The 20,133-nt window shown below is 43.9% G+C and overlaps 1 protein-coding gene across 1 annotated transcript in view; it reads left to right on the top strand.

Annotated features, from left to right (window-relative positions):
• Window positions 1-20,133, top strand: part of CCNC (cyclin C) — a 249,084-nt gene that overhangs the window by 106,594 nt on the left and 122,357 nt on the right. Inside the window, exons 5-6 of the mRNA XM_078648206.1 lie at window positions 5,631-5,682; window positions 9,216-9,271. Of these exons, the coding sequence (XP_078504332.1) occupies window positions 5,631-5,682; window positions 9,216-9,271 (108 nt within the window). The remainder of the gene's footprint in view (window positions 1-5,630; window positions 5,683-9,215; window positions 9,272-20,133) is intronic.

Here is a 20,133-nt window from a genome sequence, read left to right on the forward strand (position 1 = left end):
CAAAGACTTCTTCCAAGATGACAACAACATGCAATCATCCGAGCCCAACACCAGGTGGCGATCTAATGCTAAGTGTAGTGATCTGCAGCTCTACATGCCAAGACAGATGCATACTGGTAAATAGCATTTTCCTTCTAGCCAGGAGAGGGGTCAGGGGTGGTACTCAGAACTCAAGGATAGAGCCCTATTTCATGGGTTCTATTTAGTCCAATTTCGGGACCTAGTTTAAACTTGGTTCTGTGTGGAGCCTCTCTACAGGTGGAGCCAACGCGTTTCGACCTTCTGAGTGGCACGTCTTTATACGAAGGTCTTCATCAGGGATAGTAGGTTTTCAAGGGAGGACTTGTGTACCATGTAAACGTCTTGAGGACCCAAAAGGTGGATTTCTTTTGTCCTTGTACGCCTCAATGTGGCGTGGGCTATGAGAGAAGGCAAGTGAGCTTTGGTCTAGTTTGTTCCGTGACAGGATTGAATGCTTTGTAAAACAAATGCAAAAAAGTAAGACAATATAAATTAATATACCCAAGGATAATTAAAAAATAGTTTGGGAAGAATCATGGTTGTTTGATCTATGTTGTCAGAGGCAACTTGTTTTTTTGTATGTAATAGGATTCCAGCTTCTGACCGATCCTAAACTGAATCATTCCCCGATGTTTTACCCACCCTCTGAGAGTCAGGCGCTACAATTGGGTGTTTGGTTCCCACTGAAGGACAAATGTTGTCATGTTGTTTGTGCAGGCCTCACAGATACTGCCTCGTTTTCCAACCGTGCATAATGCATATTATCATTGACTGACACCGTTATACCGGAGCCGCCCACCCCCAGACATTAATGTCTGCTATGTGACTGCGGTTATGGATGTAGACTAATGTACACAATAACAGTGGATTAAATGCTGGAGGAATCACAGGGCACAATGGGAACAGCTACCAGCTCTGTATTTTAGCGAGCATGCTTGGTCATGTCGCGAGGACTCTAGGACTGCAGTGCAGACCCCTCAGAGTGCCAAAGCCAGGACACCGACCACCAATTCCTGTCCCTAGGAAAGAACCGTAAGGTGGGAAAAGAAGGGCATTCGATAGAGCTGGGACAATAAGGGTGGAGACAAACACCTGCAGAAAAAAATTAGCGCAGAAATAATAACAAAAGACATAGATAACTAAAGTACCTGCGTTTGTGTGGTCATTTGCTTGCGAGTCCTGATACCACTACACTACACTGAATTCCTATATTTTAGACTACAGGAAAGAAGGGAATGCCTGACAGCTGGGCATCCACCGGTTACGTCAGACAGGCTTTTTTTGAGTTAACCTTCAGTCCTCCATTTCTGACTGTTCAGAATGATCCCGTCTGACGTTGCAACTCTGTCACATGCCGAGGCGTTGGAGCTATTATCAGTATGGCCGGCAGAATTGCTGCTCCTAACTTAGATTGGTGGATCGAGCTGGCTGGTCGTTGCTGCAATCACAGCGCATACCCACAATGCTCCCCGTCAATCTCACATGACAATATGGGCCAACACTGCGAGAGCCGGACTGCCCCTCTGGTGTTTCCCCGATATTCTGCAAGCTAGGGTGTGCTGCCATGACCTCACCACCCCTCATGGCCCTTGCAATTGCCGGCCTCCAACAGAGTAGGGCTGGATTTAACTATTTTTGCCAGAGTTTTCTTTATTTATTTGAAAAGTTTTATATAGAGCTTGCGAGACCCGGAGGTATCGGAGTGCTTTACATGAGGACAAGCATTGCTTCATAGCATAGTTACAAGTTACAACGTTGCAAGATGCACAGTTTCAGAGCATAGTTACCAGTTGCTGGAGCTTATTTGCATGCGTTAAAAATGAATACTTCAGGGAAAAAGCAGGCAAGGGGAGAGATTCTGGGGAGAGAGGATAGGAGCAGGAGAGGGAGACCAAGAATGAAAGAGGGAAAGAGGTGGCGGAGGGAGACGGCAACTTAAACGGGAGACACGGAAAGACAGTGTCCAACGTCCGGTGTGCAGTGATCCCAGTGGAAAAGGTGTGGTTCCCACACCTCCGCTGTGTGTGGCTCCCTATACACTGTGGGCTCTCTCAAGAGGGGTCACAGACTCTAGGGCATAAATACTGGATCCCTCCCCAACAAGGAGAAAGGGAGTGCTTTGGCAAGGGGCATCATTCCCACAACTCTGCTGTGTGTGAACTCCCTTGACACTGTGGACTATCTCAGAGGGGTCTCTGAGACTCCAGGTAATAAATGCTGGCTCCATCCCCAACAAGGGGAGAGGGAGCGCTTTGGTAAAGGGCACATGGCTAACCATAGTTACAAGATGCACAGTTTCAGAGCATAGTGACCAGTAGCTGGGGCACAGTTGCATGCGTTAAGAACGAGGCAAGGGGAGAGATTCAGGTGAGAGAGGATAGGAGCCAGGGAGGAAGACAAAGAATGAAAGAGGGAAAGTTTGAAGAGTTTGATAAAGCGCTGGCTAGACCCGAAGGTATCAGAGCTCTTTACATGAGATAGGACATTGCATCAGAAACATTGTTACATGAGTACATCAGTTACTTATTAATGCGTACACCTGTCTTTTGGGGGGGTGGAAAGGTAGAGGGGAGCAGGCGAACAGGGGTAAGGAATGCAATAGGTATCGCATTACTGAACGTTTGAGCTACTGGCATTGAGAATAATAATGCAACGCCAACAGCTCAGACTTTCATTAATACAAGACCTAGTGCATTACAAATGGTTATTTACCCTCTGCAACCCACTAAAGAGGAGGAAAGGCTTGATAGGCTGGATCCCATCAGGGTGTTTAGGTATTCTATTGATCATACCAAAAACCTCTGACTTGACAACCAGCTTGTCATAGGCTATCCGGGCAAGACTAAGGTCGGAAAGCAGTCCAGAAGAGGATGTTGTCAAGGTAGAACAATCATCTTGTCAATCAAAATGTGTTCATAAGGGGAAACTTGAGAGGACTTTAGAACTCATTGCACCAGGGTGAAGTCTTCAAGTTCAGCTCTGGCAAGTGGAGGACCCATGGCAGTGATCCATGGAACAGCGACTTGGGCTTTCCTCCACACCTTCGCAAAGCATTAAACTTTTGATTTGGCAGTTTAGAGGGTCTCTCCGTGCACTCTATCCTCTATTACTTTAGTTGAACCCGTCCCTAAAACCTTCCTCCTGGTTGTGTATTTCTTTTAGAATGTATTGCAAAGGAAGTTACTAACTTCTGTAACTATCTTTGTGGTGGATACTTGATTGACTTGCTGATTCCTCACTGACATTACCCTCCCACCCCTTATTAAAGGCTGATTTTCTGTTACAGTTAAGATAAGATTCCAGGTTTAGGTTTTGCACTGCAACGTGTCAATCTATTGCTGTTCCTGTTTCCGCCTCAACGATGCACAAAATATGGATGAGACGCTAACGGGCTTCAGTAACCAAATAGTGGCATTGCTTCGGAGACTGAGATCAAAACTGCGTACCCTACCGGTCTGTAGAGCTATTGAAAAGTTTCTGACCTGATGCCTGGGATATTCAAAAGGTGAGGAATCTGCAGGCAGATAAGAGTAACCACCAGAATGGTTGTTACTGAAGTAACTTTTCTTTGCAACTGCTTTTTGGGAATCGAATCTTAGTACATTTGGCTCTGAGTCTCCTAAAATTGGAAACATAACTGAAAGCAGATTCACATAATTAAGTGGTTGCTATATTGGATCTCCTGGTCATTACTAGGCACTCAGTTTATTGTAACCAAGAACCACACTTTACTGTGAAGAAATTTGTTCGCTATTAAACATGATGGTCCTAGAAAATCAAATTACGCAAAACTAGAGTTAAACACATTCAAACTCACAGGAACATGTTCGCTTCAGTAGCTGGCCTGTTCTGTTTATTCATTTATGATTTTCAGTTTTTAATTTCACAATAGGATACCTGCATTATACCCTAAGGGTGTTACTCTCTGAATCATAGGATTGTTTTCGGTATTTTTTTCCATCCCCATGGTTGCATTGATTCTGACATTTCTCAGTCAGTTATTATGAACTTATTCTCATGCTTCCTCGATCCAAACATTGCTATAATTGCTAAGGATAGGCCCGTAGCCCTTATTCTTGCCCCCATGTGCATGGATGTGTGCAGTTATAATCGAACCTTCATCTGGACAAGCAGCTGTTCTCTCTTGTGGAAAACAATTTTGTGGAGACAGTGCATGCATGCATATGGATACCGTTGATGTGTTTGGAATGTACTACTTCTATATTTTAAAATGCATAAATATTTTCACGCGCAGGTACTCCTGGGAAGCAAAAAGTAGCGGCTTTTCAGGAATACCCTTACAATTGTTTGTGAATTCCAAGAAAGCTGGACATTTGCTCCACTCATGGTAGTAACCTCGAGGAAGCCCACTTCAACTATCTTTGTGAATTAGACACCTTGTTTGCAGACCTGCGAGTTGTAATGTTAGGCAGCTGCACCTAGTCCTGAAACTTGCAGCTCAGTAAATCTAATAGAAACTAGCTCCAGCATGCGTAGTGCAGTTAATGGAAATGTGTTCTCCTACTTAAAGCATCACCCCTAATGTAGGGTCACATGGCAGCAGTAAGATCAGATTACCTGATCGAAAACGAACCTGCCGAAAACACAATTCCTCTCTATTTTCTTTATTTTTTTCAAACCACAATGAGGCTTTGCGTTCTTGACATATCCATGTTGAAACTTGAAAAGTGGCCCTTAACAATAGTGGCAATGAGATTTTATGTGTTACACCTGTTTCCACTATAAAAAGTCTCCACAATTGCTTAAACGTCTTCAGTTTGCCACAGTCATTTTGTAAACTAGTTCTCATTGAACTGTACTTAATTCATCAGTTAGTCTATTAGCAGTGCTGAGACCATTAGGGAGGTTGGTGTTGGCAAGCTTTTACAGCTGGTGATAAGAATGATCACTTTCCAGTCTAGTTAGGATGTGCTCTATACAAAACATTCCCTTCTATATAATGTTGTTCCAAGTATAACAACCATCTAGGTCATCGAGAGGGTGCACATGACAAATGACATGGCTCGTTTTACTGATGGCGTTGTCAGTGCGCGGAGGGGATGGGGCTGAGGGTAGCATTAATATTTCTAAATTCATTCTGGAAAACTATAACTTCTAACAAATGGCTTTCATTGCAGTGATGTAATCTGATGTACTAAGGTGAAATGCTTCTGCATGTTAATGCAGTACACTTTTCAGAATTTTGAATTGAGTTTATCGTATTTTACATGTTTGTTGCAGGATGTCTTTTAAAATGTAACTAAAGGGTGGTTCTGCAGAACCAATTCTGTGCTCATTGTCCTTTAGTTAACTGCAAATGATGATCAATTCCCAGTCTATTTAATCCAAGATTTCTGGTACATACCTAATATTTGTGCTACTCTCGTTGACCTAGAGTGCATGTCTTTTTGTGGAATTACAAAGTGTTTATTGAAGCCCATCTCTGGTGTATTTATTCCATTTGAACATCATCCTCCCTAAATTTCTGTTTGCAAGGTGGGAAATGGTAATGGAATTCAACACATTGGACCCTGCCTTTCCAGAGTAGGTGCAGTTTAGTGATAATTACTTAATCGTGCATAAATGTAGTTTTTTACTTTTTCCCCTAGGAATTTGGTGTTGTCTCAAACACTCGGCTAATCTCTGCTGCTACTTCTGTGTGTAAGTGTCACATACATGGAGGTAAAAAGTGGAATACATTTGGAATGTAACATCTTGCAATACATGTCTTTACTGTCTATAAATGTGCTGTGTCAGGTCGCCACCACATGTCTATTTTTGACAAATTATCTAACAAGTGTGTGTCCGTGTTCTGATACAAAGTGGGTCTTCCTTTAAAAATGTAAACACAGTGACTGGTACACAGGGCTGTAGCTTACACAAAGAGAGGCAAGGTTCCACCTCTAGGTGGTGGAAAAGGCCTTTAAAATGGCCTTTTTATTAGGGGGCTCAAAGTTCTCCAAAGACAAAATTATTTTCTCTGGGTGGGTACACCAACCGTGCATCATTTCTGCTAGCGCAAAATAAGTGGGACTGTGGTTCTGATATGAATGGGTGCTGAGTAGAGTCCATGTTTTACAAACTCTGCCTATTTCCCCTCGAGAGTAGTGGGAAAAAAGCCAAAAGTTAACGAATGGTTTAGAGATTTATCCCATTTTCAGGTATCCTTTAAAAAAATGATTGAAGCCTGCTAACACAGTGTATATTTGCATCCTGTAAAACGGATGGTTTTGTTGATATGGGGAGCAGGGAGCACATGTGCTATATGGAGATCAACAGTGCATGACTAATAACTGATCTAGAACAAAGCAGATATTTAGTTAAACAGCAAAGCTGGAGTTTAAGGGCCAGATGTATCAAACTGTTTTACCCATTCTGTGTCTGTGGGAAAATGTGGTCGTACATCTGGCCCTAAATATGGTCCGTCACATAGTGGCCAGAAGATGGAATATAATGGTAGGTCCTGGCACTTCCTTGCTATCAAAGCCTAAGCGTCTTGAATTGTTTGTGTTGACAAGTTTCATATACAAAAAGGGGAGCAAAAAGGGAAGAATAAGCCAGTTCGCCCTCCACTCAACATAATCAATAAACCAAAACCCTGGTTATGAAACACAAAGCTACGTCAAAATTCTAGAGGAATGTCACGTTGCTTCTTTATCTTTGCGAGACAGAAATGTATATTTAATCATATTTCCCCAGGTGTCTGTTTAATAAACATAAAAACATTTTAGGAAGCAGGCTGGTGTACCAATGAAGTTTGAAGAGTGTCCAAGTGTTGGGAGTTGTTTTTCTGTTTTTTAGTCGTGAAAGTGACAATGATGATGATGATATCGCCACTGGTTAATTACCTCATATCTATGCTCCCTCTCACTCTTACACCTGACTTCTACCACAAACTAGACATGACTTTATCAAACTTCCTTTGGAAAGGGAAAAGAGCCAGAATCAGCATAAAAAAACTCCGCTTAGACAAAACCACTGGTGGGGTCAACCTACCTGATTTCAAAAGATATGAAACCGCCTTTCTAGCCAAGCAGGGAGCTCACTGGCTCTCGCCTTCACCTGACTATACTCCAGTTTGGCTAGAAATTGAGAACGAGATCCTAGAGGGTATCTCCCCTAGCGCGGCCCTTTCATCTAATTTGAATAAGATATCCCACTCCAAATCAATATTCCATAACACAAAATCTGCTCTTCTAAAGTTTGACAGACTCCTGGAAAACAGTATTCGGGGATCACGCTGGGAATCCTTATGGGACAACCGTAACATTTTATATAAAGGTAAACCCCTACACATTACATCATGGATCAAAAAGGCATACTTTTTCCGTATCAGCTGTTTACGGGATCATACCTTGTCCCATTCAGCGACCTACAAACCAAATACGACCTCGAACCAATTGAATTTTATAACTTCCTTAACGTAAAAACAGCACTGTCCAAAGCCAAACTCTCCCGAACTACACCCTCCCTTCCAGCGTACCTAGCCAGGGCGAACAGGTTGGGACACCAGGTTTCCGCCCTCTATAAACTTAGTCGGCCTCAATGTCCTAGCCTCATTACCCCAATTACACAATTCTGGGACAACCTTGCGTCCAAGCCTATTACAGAGATGGATTGGACCAATACATGGATTTCCTGTATGAGACACAAAATCAGCCCTACACTTTCGCAAACGAAATACTGGCTCTTACACAAGGCCTTCTGGACACCGGCGCGATTATTCGCACATAATATCACCACAGACGCCTTCTGCTGGAACTGCAAATACGCGGAGGGTGATCTATCTCATATTATCTTAGAATGCGACTGCGTAACACAGTTTTGGGAGAAGATATTTGAATTTATATCAAAATTATTCCACATTACACCGATTAAAGAGCTCCCCTATCTTGTTTTCGGATTCACCCAAGACCCTTCCCTTGAAATAGAAGATAGGGCCTTACTCGATCTCCTCCTCACGGCGGCGATCAAGACAGTCCTTAGTAACTGGAAAGATACCAATAAGGCCAACTTCGCAGGGTGGTTGAATTGGATAATCAGCCTACGCGGTGCAGATAACATCGCACTCCAACAGACGCCGTGGCGTCCCCCCACAAGAAAACTGTGGTCAACCCTTGATATTTACTTTACGACACATAAGCCACCTTAATATAATCGACCACTGTTTACTTCACAGGCACTAGCACTTGCATTCTCCCATCACCGTATTGCCTTTCATGTATCCTTTTCCTTGTAGCCAGTGATGCACAATATCTGTCTCTAAATGCTTGATGAGTGTGCGATACATGTTGCTACCTCCGACGTGAATTAGTGGTTATTGTACTCTTGAATTTTCGATTGACTACTGTTGTAACGCATTATATGGCGCTTTTAAACTGTACACTTCTGAACATAATTGCTCTACTGGATCTAATTACTGTTTGTTACTGCTGAAACATCCAATAAAAACTTTTTGAACACAAAAGAAAGTGACAATGATGACACAGTCAGCTAATTGGCGAGTACCTGCCAACTGCTCCCATGGTGTTGCTTATGTGAGGCACTTCCTCGACCCACCACACTTTTTTGTTCTACTCTGAACATCTCTTTGATTTGAACACTTGTCAAACATCATTTGTACAACAGCCTGCTTCCTAAAATGTTATGTTTATAAAACAGACACACACAAACCCTCCTTCCCTCCTCCACTTTAATATTACGAAAATAAAAGATTGACTCTGGGCGGTATCTCCTTGTGATAGAACATTGGACTCAAGTTAGTCTTTGATAAGGAGAATGATCTCCTGGACCCTGAATTACTGAGTCATTTTGCATAGGTTATCCTCTGTTCCGTGGAGTTTTAAATCGATATTTACCAGGTGGTCCATTTTTGTTGTTTGAGCTGGCGGAGGTTAAAGGGTGTAGGACAGGTGGTAAGTAGGGCACCAGGGGAGGCTGTAGAATCTCTTGAGGGAACATTGCATGCCTCTCCGATGGTGCCTTTTGGGATGAGCGAGAGCCTGGTCTGTGTCTCTACCGTACAGCTCCAGCTCTAGGGGAAACTGCTTTGATATTTTCTAGGAAAACCACTTTGGGTAACCTGTAATGGTAGCCCTAGACAAAGCATAAACTCATGCAAACGTATGTCATGGAACAAATCTAAATGTTCATATTTTTTTATCTTTTTTTTTTTCTTCCATCCTCCCTGCCAGTAAAAACTAGGTTTTCGTATGCCTTTCCGAAGGAGTTTCCTTATCGAATGAACCATGTAAGTATACAACATATCCTTAAACCTAGCCCAAAACACTCAAATTCTTAAAACATTGAAGCCCTACAATGTTGCACACTTGCTCAACTGTATTTTTTTGTAGATGTAATTGTTAGACTGTTGGGTTAGTTTCATGGTACAGTGGTTTGGCCTCAAAGAAACTATTGAAAGATAAAAAATATTGAAAATGAGTAGAAAAAAACGAGGAGTTGTCAACGATTTGCAAAAGCAGTATACCATTGTCGGCTAGACCGTTATGGCTCCCGAAGAGTTTATTAGCAATGGTTATTTTTACATTTCTGAATTTGTGGGTTTAAAACGTCTTTTTCCTTTCTGATGGCTCAAATGCAGAGAAATACAATAGATAAGAACAAATGTTCTACTGTTCTGAATTACCACATGTATCACGATAATAATGGTACCTCAAGTGTGTGGGTAGGCCTAGTTCCTGCAACGGGAAAGGTCACAAAACACAACTTAAAAACACATTATTGTTTTCACTAAAAGGTCACCCCTTTGTTCAATCTAGGTTGCTGTGAATTTTGCTCCCTAGCTCAGCAGACACATAGGGAAACCTAGAATACATTTTTTTAAACTAGACACCTGGGGAAATCCAGGGTGGAAGAACTTTTATGGCTCCCACCAGCTTTTTTTTAACCCAGAATACCTTGCAAACCTCAAACTTTGACTAAAAGAACACATTTTTCACCACATTTCTGTAATGGAAAGTTCTGGAATCTGCAGGGAAAAATACATTTCCTGCCACTTAGCATTTCCTCTAGACTCCTGTTAAAAATAGTACCTCTGTTATGTGGGTAGTATCTGCAACGGGAAAGGCCCCAAATTACAATGTGGAGACATCAACATTTCCTGCCACAAAATTGATTTGACTCAGCAGTAGATGTAGCAACGTTTTTTGGCCAGGGATCGGCTGCCACCCAGGGGAATCTACCATACCCAGACATATCTGAAAACTAAATACCTAGGGTAGTCAAGGGAAGTGTGCCTCCTATATATCCCACAAGGTTTTCTTACCCATAATTCCCTGAAATTGCAAATTTTCCTTGCATTTCTGTGACGTAAACTTTCGGAAACTGCAAGAATCCACAAATGTTCCTCCACCCAGTGTTTTTCCACTTGTCCCGAAAGAATGCTACCCCACTTATGTGGTTGGGCAGATTACCCGTGATAGACACACATGAATTCAAGGTCAATGGGAGTTTTCCTGGTTTGATTTGTGTCTGACAGAGGCACTAAGCCCAGCCACATAAGTGGGGTAGCATTTTTATCGGGACAAGTGGGGGGAACAGTGGGTGGTAGGGATTTTGTGGATACCTGAGGTTTCCGGAAGGTCACGTCACAGAAATGAAAGAAAAACGTGATTTTAATCTAAGTTTAAGATTTGCACGACATTGTGGGTAAGAAAATGTAATGGAATCCACACAAGAAATGTCTGTGTTTGGTAGCTTTCCCTCTGTGGCCACTGAACCTGGTTCTAAACACAAAGACTTTTGGGGGGAGGGGGGAACATTAGTGTTACAATAAAGAAGATGAAACATTGATGTATGCCGGGGTCTTCTTTATTAGTTCTTTATACCACCACAGGTTCCAGTCAGCTGTGGAATATTGACAAAAGAAAAGGCACAGCACATACCAAACGGGGCTGGGGAAAGGGAAAGAGATAGGGGAGGAGCAAAAAAGGAGGATATGGAAGGAAAAAGGCGCACAGAAAAATACAATGAAAACGCAACATATGAGGTGTGGAAATTACGGCATAAAATAAACCTCATTTTAAACAGTAGTCCCTACCCCACACAGGTGATGACTTGGTCCTCTGAGATCTCCGTGGAACGCAAGGTACACCGTTCTCCATCACACTTTTCTGCACAGGACCCACCCCAGACCCTTCTACCTGCTTGTGAGAGACAATTTTGTCCATACTCCAGGTTTGGCCATTTTCAAGATGAACGACATTCCTGCCCACCCTGGTTATTCTGATGGGTTCAGAAAATCTATAGGCTTCCCTCCTACATGGTTTGGGAAGGTCAACACAGACCCACTCTCCTTCCTCAAACACTCTGGATTTGATATGTTTGGTCAGATCATATCTGTTCTTATACTTGACCTGGTGTTCACCCACTCTCCTGGAAATTTAGTTGCGGTCCACCACACACACACACCCCTCTTCCTCAACCCTGGAGGAGTTAGTCTGGTCTTCGGAGCTCTGCCCTTCAAAGACATGCAAGGGGAAACCCCAGTGACGCTATTGGGGGTAGAACGATAAGCCCAAATGGTATCCTGCAAAGCAGATACGGCAGGGATTCCCAGTAACTTTGCTCTTGTAGGCATTCTTTGAACATGCGGTTTATCCGCTGTACTAACCCATTGGCGCGGGGACAATACAAAGCAGTCTTATGATGGGTAAATCCCATATTGGATAATAACTCTTATGTTTTCGGATGTGAATTGTACCCCATTGTCAGTAACTAGGATATCCGGGATACTTTCTTCAAAGAAAGTTTCTTTCAAAAACTGTTTAAGGACCTCCGTGTTGATCTGGTGCACACACTTGAAAACCACCCAACGATTGTGATAGTCTACTAATCCCAGGATAAAACGTTCATTCAACTTTTTGAGATTGAGTAGGCTAATAATGTCGAGCGTTAATTTGGACCAAGGGCAATCGGGGACTTCTACAGGAGACACTGGGGGCTCACGGGTTTGGTCGATTTTGTCTCTCACAATGTTTTCCGCCATGACATCTGTGCCTGACCACCAGTAATCCAGGCTAATTTTGTTCTTTGTGAGGCTACGCCCTAAATGTCCAATGTGGGCCAATTCAACACTTTTCTCCCTTAGCTACTCCAGCGGGATGATCTTCTCTCCCCTGCAAACAGTTCCCCCTTTTATGTTTAGTTCCAACCTCACCTCCCAGTATTTACTCAGCAACGCTGGGACATCATTTTTGGCAGCAGGCCAGCCATTCCTTATGTATTCTTTGAGGGAAATCGTCTCCTCATCGGTTTCCACGCAACCATCCCAATCCTCGTTATTCAAGCAAGATTACTTTAATATGACCTCTACACACTCGCCAACCTCAGATCCTTCCTCCACCATAGTTGGTGAGCTAGATAAAAAATCTGCCACCACATTTTGTGTCCCTGGTACGTATTTGACTCTAACTTTGTACCCTTCCATTCCCAAAATCCATCTTTAGATCCTGGGGGTGGTTCTGACTGACCCTTTCGTGGTAAAAGCATACATGAGAGGTTTATGGTCCATTTTTACAGCAAATGGTATGCCCTAAAGAAAAATCAGAAATGCCTAATCCCCCAAAAGCAAGGAAGTGCCTCTTACTCAACCACTGAGTAGTTTATTTCTGCATCTTTCAACGCACGAGGAGCAAAGGCAACAATTTGCTCCTTGCCCTCCACATATTGGGCAAGACTAGCCCCCAAACCCTAGCATCCGTACACAGCACTGTAGGTTTGGTGGGATCAAATCTGCCCATAGAATGGGCAGCAACAATTCCCTTCTTTGTTGCCACGAAGGCATCATGGCATTCATTACTCCATACATATGGGACCCTGGACTTTAGTAACCTCTGAACGGTTCCACAATACTGGTATAATTGCGAACAAATTTGGAGTAATTTTCTGATAAGCCCAGAAACGATTTGAGCTTTTTGACACAAGTCGGGCAGCTGTATTTTGGATTGCCTCCACCAGATCTAATTTAGGCTTGATGCCATCTTGTGAGGTGGTGTGCCCGAGGTACTCCACCCCAATGCAACATTTCTCTTTTCTCAGAGTGAGCCCAGCCTTCTCAAGATTGGACAACACCTTTCTCAGCCTGGCATTGTGCTCCTCCACATCTTTCCCGTAGAGGAGGATGTCATTCTAGAATCACAAACTTCCTAGAAGGTCTTTCGGCACATGCTGCATAATCCTCTGGAAGGCAGCAGCCGCCGAAGCCAATCCAAATGGCATACGAAGGAACTGAAATGACCCAATGGGAGTTACAAAGGATGTAAGGTGACGTGATTCTGGGTAAAGCTCCACTTGGTGGTAGGCAGAGGAAAGGCCCAGAACACTAAAACAGCTCGCTCCCCTAATTAGAGTGAGGACCTCATGAATACATGGCAGTGGATGTCTGTCCACCCACATGTTCTCGTTGAGATCTCTCAGGTCTACACATAGTCTAATGTCCTTACTGGATGCTTTGGTAGTGAGAACAATCGGAGTGAACCACTGGGCACTTTCAATCTGTTCAATAACACCAAATGTTAATAGCCTGTCTAGCTCAGCTTGAAGAGGGGCTTGCTTCATGGTTGGAATGGGCCTAACTTTGTGTGCAACAGGTTTAGCGTTATATTTGAGTTTGATGGAGTGTTAGTAACTTTTTAGCAAACCAAACTCCTCAGAGAAAACCTTGGGGAAATCGTTGCAAACTTCCATCCCCCAACCAAAGGATCAACCAGAAGAACTTGGTCAGGGCTGTAGGGATCCAACTTGATTCCCAGTTCTCTTTGGTGCTTCCAGCCCAACAAATTAGATCCCTTCTACGTGACATAAAGTTTGCCCACTGTACTCCTACACTTGAACCCAATTTCCATGGTAGTCATCCCCTGTAAAGGTATGGGGTCCCCATTGTAACCACCCAATTGAATGTCCGGAGCCGGGAGGTCCTCTTGCCAAGAGGAAAATAGTTTTGCAAGTATATTGACATCCACCCAAGTGTAAGGGGAACAAGAGTCAGCAAACTGTGTCACCCGTTTTTTATCTAAAGTGATACTACATGGAGGAAAACCTGTTACATCATTTACATTTTGTATTTGGAATACCAATTTTGTATCGGAAGGTAAGTCATGCTCAATTGACAATACAGGTTTGGAACACTGTTCCCTGCAGACCCTCGCCAAGTGACACACAACAGCCCTAGCTTGACAAATCACATTGTTCGCCAAGTGACTTGGACTCCCACTTCTGTAGCATTTAGGTTTAGTGCCTAACAGCAGAGTGTTGATAATTTTGGTCTTACTCTCCTTTCCAACAGCATGTTAATTTATAATATTGACATCTGCCTGTTTGTCTCCCTCCCCCTTCATAGCAACCATACAATCAGCGGTGGGTTCAAACCCTACCTCTATATCTGTAGCTTCCTTAACATAAGGGTTAGCCACCAGGAGTCTTTCTTGAATTTTTGGGTTGTTGGTGCACCAGACTAGTCCCTGATAAGGGAATTTTGAAGAGACTTAACCTCACATGTATTAGCTAGGCCTTTTAATGCAGCAACGAAAAGTTTTACGTTCTCATTTTTTCCTTGTATCCTCGAAAACAAATTGTGCCTTTCCAGCACCTCATAGATTTTCTTCCCGGAATGTTTTTCTAGCCTATTCACTGTGACCTGGTAGATATTTTCATCTTCGTCACTATCACTATCTTCATACATGGAGACAGAAATGTTCTGTTTTGTGACCCCTAATACCCAGATTGTGAAGTTGTGTGTGTAATTTACGTAATGGAGAACATTTCTCCCCTCCTATGGCAATTAGATAGGACTCCAATTACCCAAACCACTGTTTCCATGGTAATAGAGGTTCTCCCACCTGGGTCAGAAAAGGGGGTGGTTGCGACATGTTCGCTGTGGCCATAGTTGCACACTAGGAGAGACAGGATATGTAACCCTAGAAATACCAAAGAACCTCCCCAAGAAACAATACTTGCGTTACATGTGAAACAAAATAATTAACTGTAGAAAGTACTTGAACAGTTCCCAACAAGGAAAATCAGCGTGATAAGAACTGACAGGCGGCATATGTTCACCCAAGACGGTGAGTAATACTGTTCAGGAACTGCAGGTAGAGCTTGAAATTGGCATAAGTAGCTGACAGGCGATGGTTTCTCTTGACAGTTCAAATGAGGAAAAGCTGTTCCCATCAGCGAGATCAAACAAAGCATTGTGTTGAAAAGGAAGAAAGAAAAATGCAGTTAAAACTGCAGGCTGGGCTCTGCTATGTAGAAAATGACTGACAGACTGAGCCAATATTCTGATAGATAGCTGTGGCTATCCGTGTGAAAACTGACAGGCGACGATTGTTCTCCCAGGAAGGAAGGTAGTCCTGTTTAGAAAGTGCAGGTGGTGCCACACAGCGTGAAAATATTACTGAGGAAAATGCCAATATCACAACAAGGAAAAGCTGTGCCTATCCGCGTGATGGCCAGACAGGCAGCTCAAGGGGGGAAATCACCCTCGTTAGACGAGCTGGACGGCTCACAGCGGAGTCGGGCTCCCACGCTGCATATTTCATAACAAGTAACAGTTGTGCCCATCAGCATGCAACCTGACAGGCGGCTAAAAGAAGGTCCTCCCTCGGCTGATCAGAATATAGAGTGATCTGGAAAAGGAAATTGGACCGATCAGCTACTTCCATAAGGAAAGAACACGGTGGCTCACAGTGGAGACATGCTCCCATGCTGTCACCCTTCAGACTAGACCGAAGACAGCTTAAAATAATCACTGACTGGGGCCAGAAGTAAAACAGCTACGGGCTACTCCAATTGGGCAGGAGTATGAAAATAGCAGCCGAAGCAGTAAGCTCTGAGCATAATAAGGTACTCACAGGTTTGCTTAAACAAGATCTTGAGAATTTGGTGTACAGCTGGCACTGGAGAAGGCATTGGGGGTGATGGTGAACCGTCCCCATGTTACAATAAAGAAGATGAAACACTGATGTATGCTGGAGTCTTCCTTATTATTTCTTTACACCACCGCAGGTTCCAGTCAGCTGGAGTCATCTGTGGAATGTTTACAACAAAGGCAAAGCACATACCAAACGGGGCTGTAGAAAGGGGAAGTAGAATGTACAAATACATAAGATTATAACTATTCGTTTTTTACCAGAGTGAGCCAAAAAAACTCCCGCGCCGAAACAATCCTTGGGAGTCTAGTGGGCTTTCTGCTCCCTGCCGGGGGCAGATTAGAGGAAAACACCTCCTATCTGCCCCCGACGGGCTGCAGAAAGATTGCTGGGGCTGATTTGGGGGGTGGGGGCTAGGCACTATGCCTGGGTGCTCCATCCCCACCCATTGTTGTCTAACAAACTCTTTAATCTTCGATGACACTAGGTGCATAAGATCTCGATTTTTGAGCAAACCAAACAGTCCTTGTGGTCGGAGCTGGCAGATTGCCTACCTAAATTAAATGTTCGAGGCATATGAGCTGCAGATTCTACACTTTGCATTAGATCGCCACCTGGTGTTGGGCTCGGATGATTGCATGTTGTTGTCGTTTTGGAAGAAGTCTTTTGTAGTCACGAGATAGGTGACTCCTCCCTTGGACGATAGTCCGCATGGGCATCGGCTACATCCTTAGATTGTTTTTTTCCGCCACTGGGTTCGGATGAAACTTTTCCGCTCCGGTTCGAAATCTACTTTTCAAGTACTTCGATTTGTAAAAACTTATTCAAACTTCACCAAACTACTTTCGATATCGATAAATGTTAACTCAACTCCATCAGCTCGATTCTAGTCATGGAAAGGACGCCATTCAAAAGGTGCCCCGATTGTGGAGCAAAGTTTCCACACAGTGACCATCACGAGGTTTGTAACCTGTGCTTATCGCCAGAACACGACAAATCCAGCTATACAGCCTGTGCATCCTTTTGATCCAATAAGACCATTCGAGATTGGATGTCCCGTCGACACGACATGCAGAGATCGGCTCCGGAACCGGTGGATATCTTCAACGAAGAAGTTCCGCTCGTCCCCGAAGAAGATTCAGACGATCTCCGAATCGTATCCGGGGCAGACGACTCCGATGACTCCATACCATCGGGTCAGCGCGTGAGTACTACTGCCCCTGCCCCATACCCAAGCACCCAAATCGAAGGCAAAGGTCAACACTCCACCTCCGGGGCCCAGTCACGACCGAAAAAACACTTTGAAAGCTCCGCCATCGAGCCCGACTCAGAAGAAAATACTCAAGCCTTCTGGTAGCTCCTTACCGAGCAAGCCGCACCTGCCGGTCCCACCAACTCCCTCGGCACCGAAAGAAATCCTGGCTCCGAAACCGTCGACTTCTAAAGACAAAACTATGAAGCCAGCGTCTGACGCCTCGAGGCCGACGAGACCAGCTTCTACTCCGAAGCCAATATCTTCGGTACCGAAACCTACAAGGCCTGATTCCGATGCGCTCAAGCCCTCGAAACAACCTACAACTCCGAAAAAAATACCTTTGGTGCCGAAATCTACGCCAAAGGACACAGTAACGACTCCTAAGGCGAAAGGCAAGCAATAACCACGCCCGGAACCGAAAAAAATCTGCACCAGCAAAGGTTCCGCAAGGAGAAGACCTTTTCCAACCTGATCCTCTACAAAAGATCTATTTATTTATTTATAAGTCTTAAAGTGCGCACTGTCGCCTTGCAGGCATCCTGGCGCTGATGCTCCATGAGAAGTGAGGGAGAGGGGAGTCCGGAAGGAACCAATGAACTCAGCCAATGGGGAACAGCCAGGTCTTCACACATTTTCTAAACGGGAGAAGTTTGTCAACTTGTCTAATCTCCCACGGTAGACTGTTCCAGAGTTTGGCCGCAGCCACCCTAAAGGATCTTCCTCCTGCCCAGACTTTCTTGAATCTAGGAATTCTCACCAGCCGGGCTGAATCTACTTTGGCCCAAAGTCAGGTCATGTACCCACTACACTACACAGGAAGAGGAAGTCCGACACAGCACCTACACCTGCAGTGCCTGTCAAGAAGGAGGACTCTGCCACATCTCCTATGCACCCTTCTTCTCCTATACTTCCATCTCCTTCATCTCCTAGTCCTCTTAACATTTCACCACAAAATTCTCCTGAAAACACTCCTCCTCATTCTTCACCACATACACCTCCAAATGATGATGAGTATAGCATAGGGGGAGGGGTAGACCCAGATGAGCCTTTTCCCTACCCTATTGATGATCCAGATTGGGAGTACCCAAACCCACAAGATGTGCCAGATATTCCTGACCCACATTCATATCCATCAAAACCTTCTCCCCATAAGACAATATTGGTTTTGGGCACTTACTGAATAGGGCTACCATCAATCATGGGGTCACCATGCATTCAGATGAAGACTTTTTATTAGATACGTTTGAACAATCACAAAAGTCTGTTCAAATTCTGCCAATGATTAAAGGGGTCATCAAACATGCTCCAGAAGTATGTAAAGATCCTGTACTTGCTAGGATTCTAAACCCTAGGATTGAGAAAAAGTACAGGCCTGCTCCTGGGGATCCTGCCTACATTAAGGGACAGCTACCCTTAGATTCCCTAGTCGTGTCAAATGCTAGAAAAAGAGTAAACTCACAGACATCAGGTTAAGCACCACCCCCTGATAAAGAATCTAAGGTGATAGATGCTTCAGGCAAAAGGATAGCTGCACAAGCTAGCAATACATGGCGTATAGCTAACACACAAGCCCTCCTTGCAAGATATGACAGGGCTCACTATGATCAGTTAGAGACATTACTACAACATCTACCTGACCAATATAAGGCCTAGGCAAACGACCTTATACAGGAAGGCAAGTTCATTTCAAATGCCTCAATCAAGTGTGCACTAGATGTAGCAGACACTGCGTCTAGAGCTGTAAACACTAGTGTCCTACTTAGACGTCATGCGTGGCTACGCATTTCAGTATTTAAGCAAGAAGTGCAAACTTCCATCTTAAATCAGCCATTCAACCAACATCAATTGTTTGGACCAGAGGTAGACACAGCACTTGAGAAAATGAAGAAAGACACCGATACAGCCAAATCTATGGCTTTCCACACAAGCTAGAGGCTCCTTTCGTCGCTCCTTCTATAGAGGAGGCTCCAAACAGACTGGAGCAGACAATACAGCTTCCTTCAAATCCAATACACAGACACCTCCAGTAAAGGATATTTTAGAGGAGGCTATAGAGGCAACAACAATAAAGGAAGAGGTAGAGGTAACAGCAATAATTGAACCTTTTCCACCACAAAATAGTGACTTCCCTCTGCTCCCCAACAGCACTCCTCTCCTGTGGGGGCAGACTAACACAGTTCCTACCTGTCTGGAATTCCATCACAACAGACAGGTGGGTAAGACAAATTATCCAGTATGGCTACTGCCTCGAACTTACAGCTACCCCTCCACACATACCACCCAGGCAGCGTCCAATGTCTGCAGAACATCTTACACTGCTCAAACAAGAAGTCCTATCACTTCTTCAAAAGGACGCAATAGAAATAGTTCCTTTACAACATCAAGGAACAGGGATTTACTCGCTATACTTTCTAATACCCAAAAAGGACGGGACACTCAGACCAGTTCTCGACCTCAGGCCCCTCAATCACTATATACACTCAGATAATTTTCATATGATCACTTTACAACAAGTGCTCCCATTGCTTCAACAAGGCGACTTCCTTACAACACTAGATCTAAAGGACGCCTACTTCCACATTCCTATACATCCTTCTCACAGGAAGTATCTGAGTTTTGTACTGGAAGGACAGCATTATCAATTCAAAGTCCTTCCATTCGGGGTAACAACTGCACCAAGAGTGTCCACAAAGTGCCTAGCAGTAGTAGCAGCAGCACATCTCAAAAGACAATAGATACATGTCTTCCCATATCTAGACGACTGGCTCATAAAAGCCAAGTCATTCAATCAGTGTGTCCAACACACATCTCAGACAATTCAAACATTGCACTACTTAGGGTTCACAACCAACTACACCAAGTCGCACCTACAGCCCTCTCATGTACATCAATATTTAGGGGCTACAATAAACACGTCTACAGCTCTAGCGTATCCCAGTCCAGCAAGGATACAGAGCATTCAAGCCT

This window comes from Lissotriton helveticus, chromosome 6 (genome assembly GCF_964261635.1).
Source record: "Lissotriton helveticus chromosome 6, aLisHel1.1, whole genome shotgun sequence".
Classification (NCBI taxonomy): domain Eukaryota; kingdom Metazoa; phylum Chordata; class Amphibia; order Caudata; family Salamandridae; genus Lissotriton; species Lissotriton helveticus.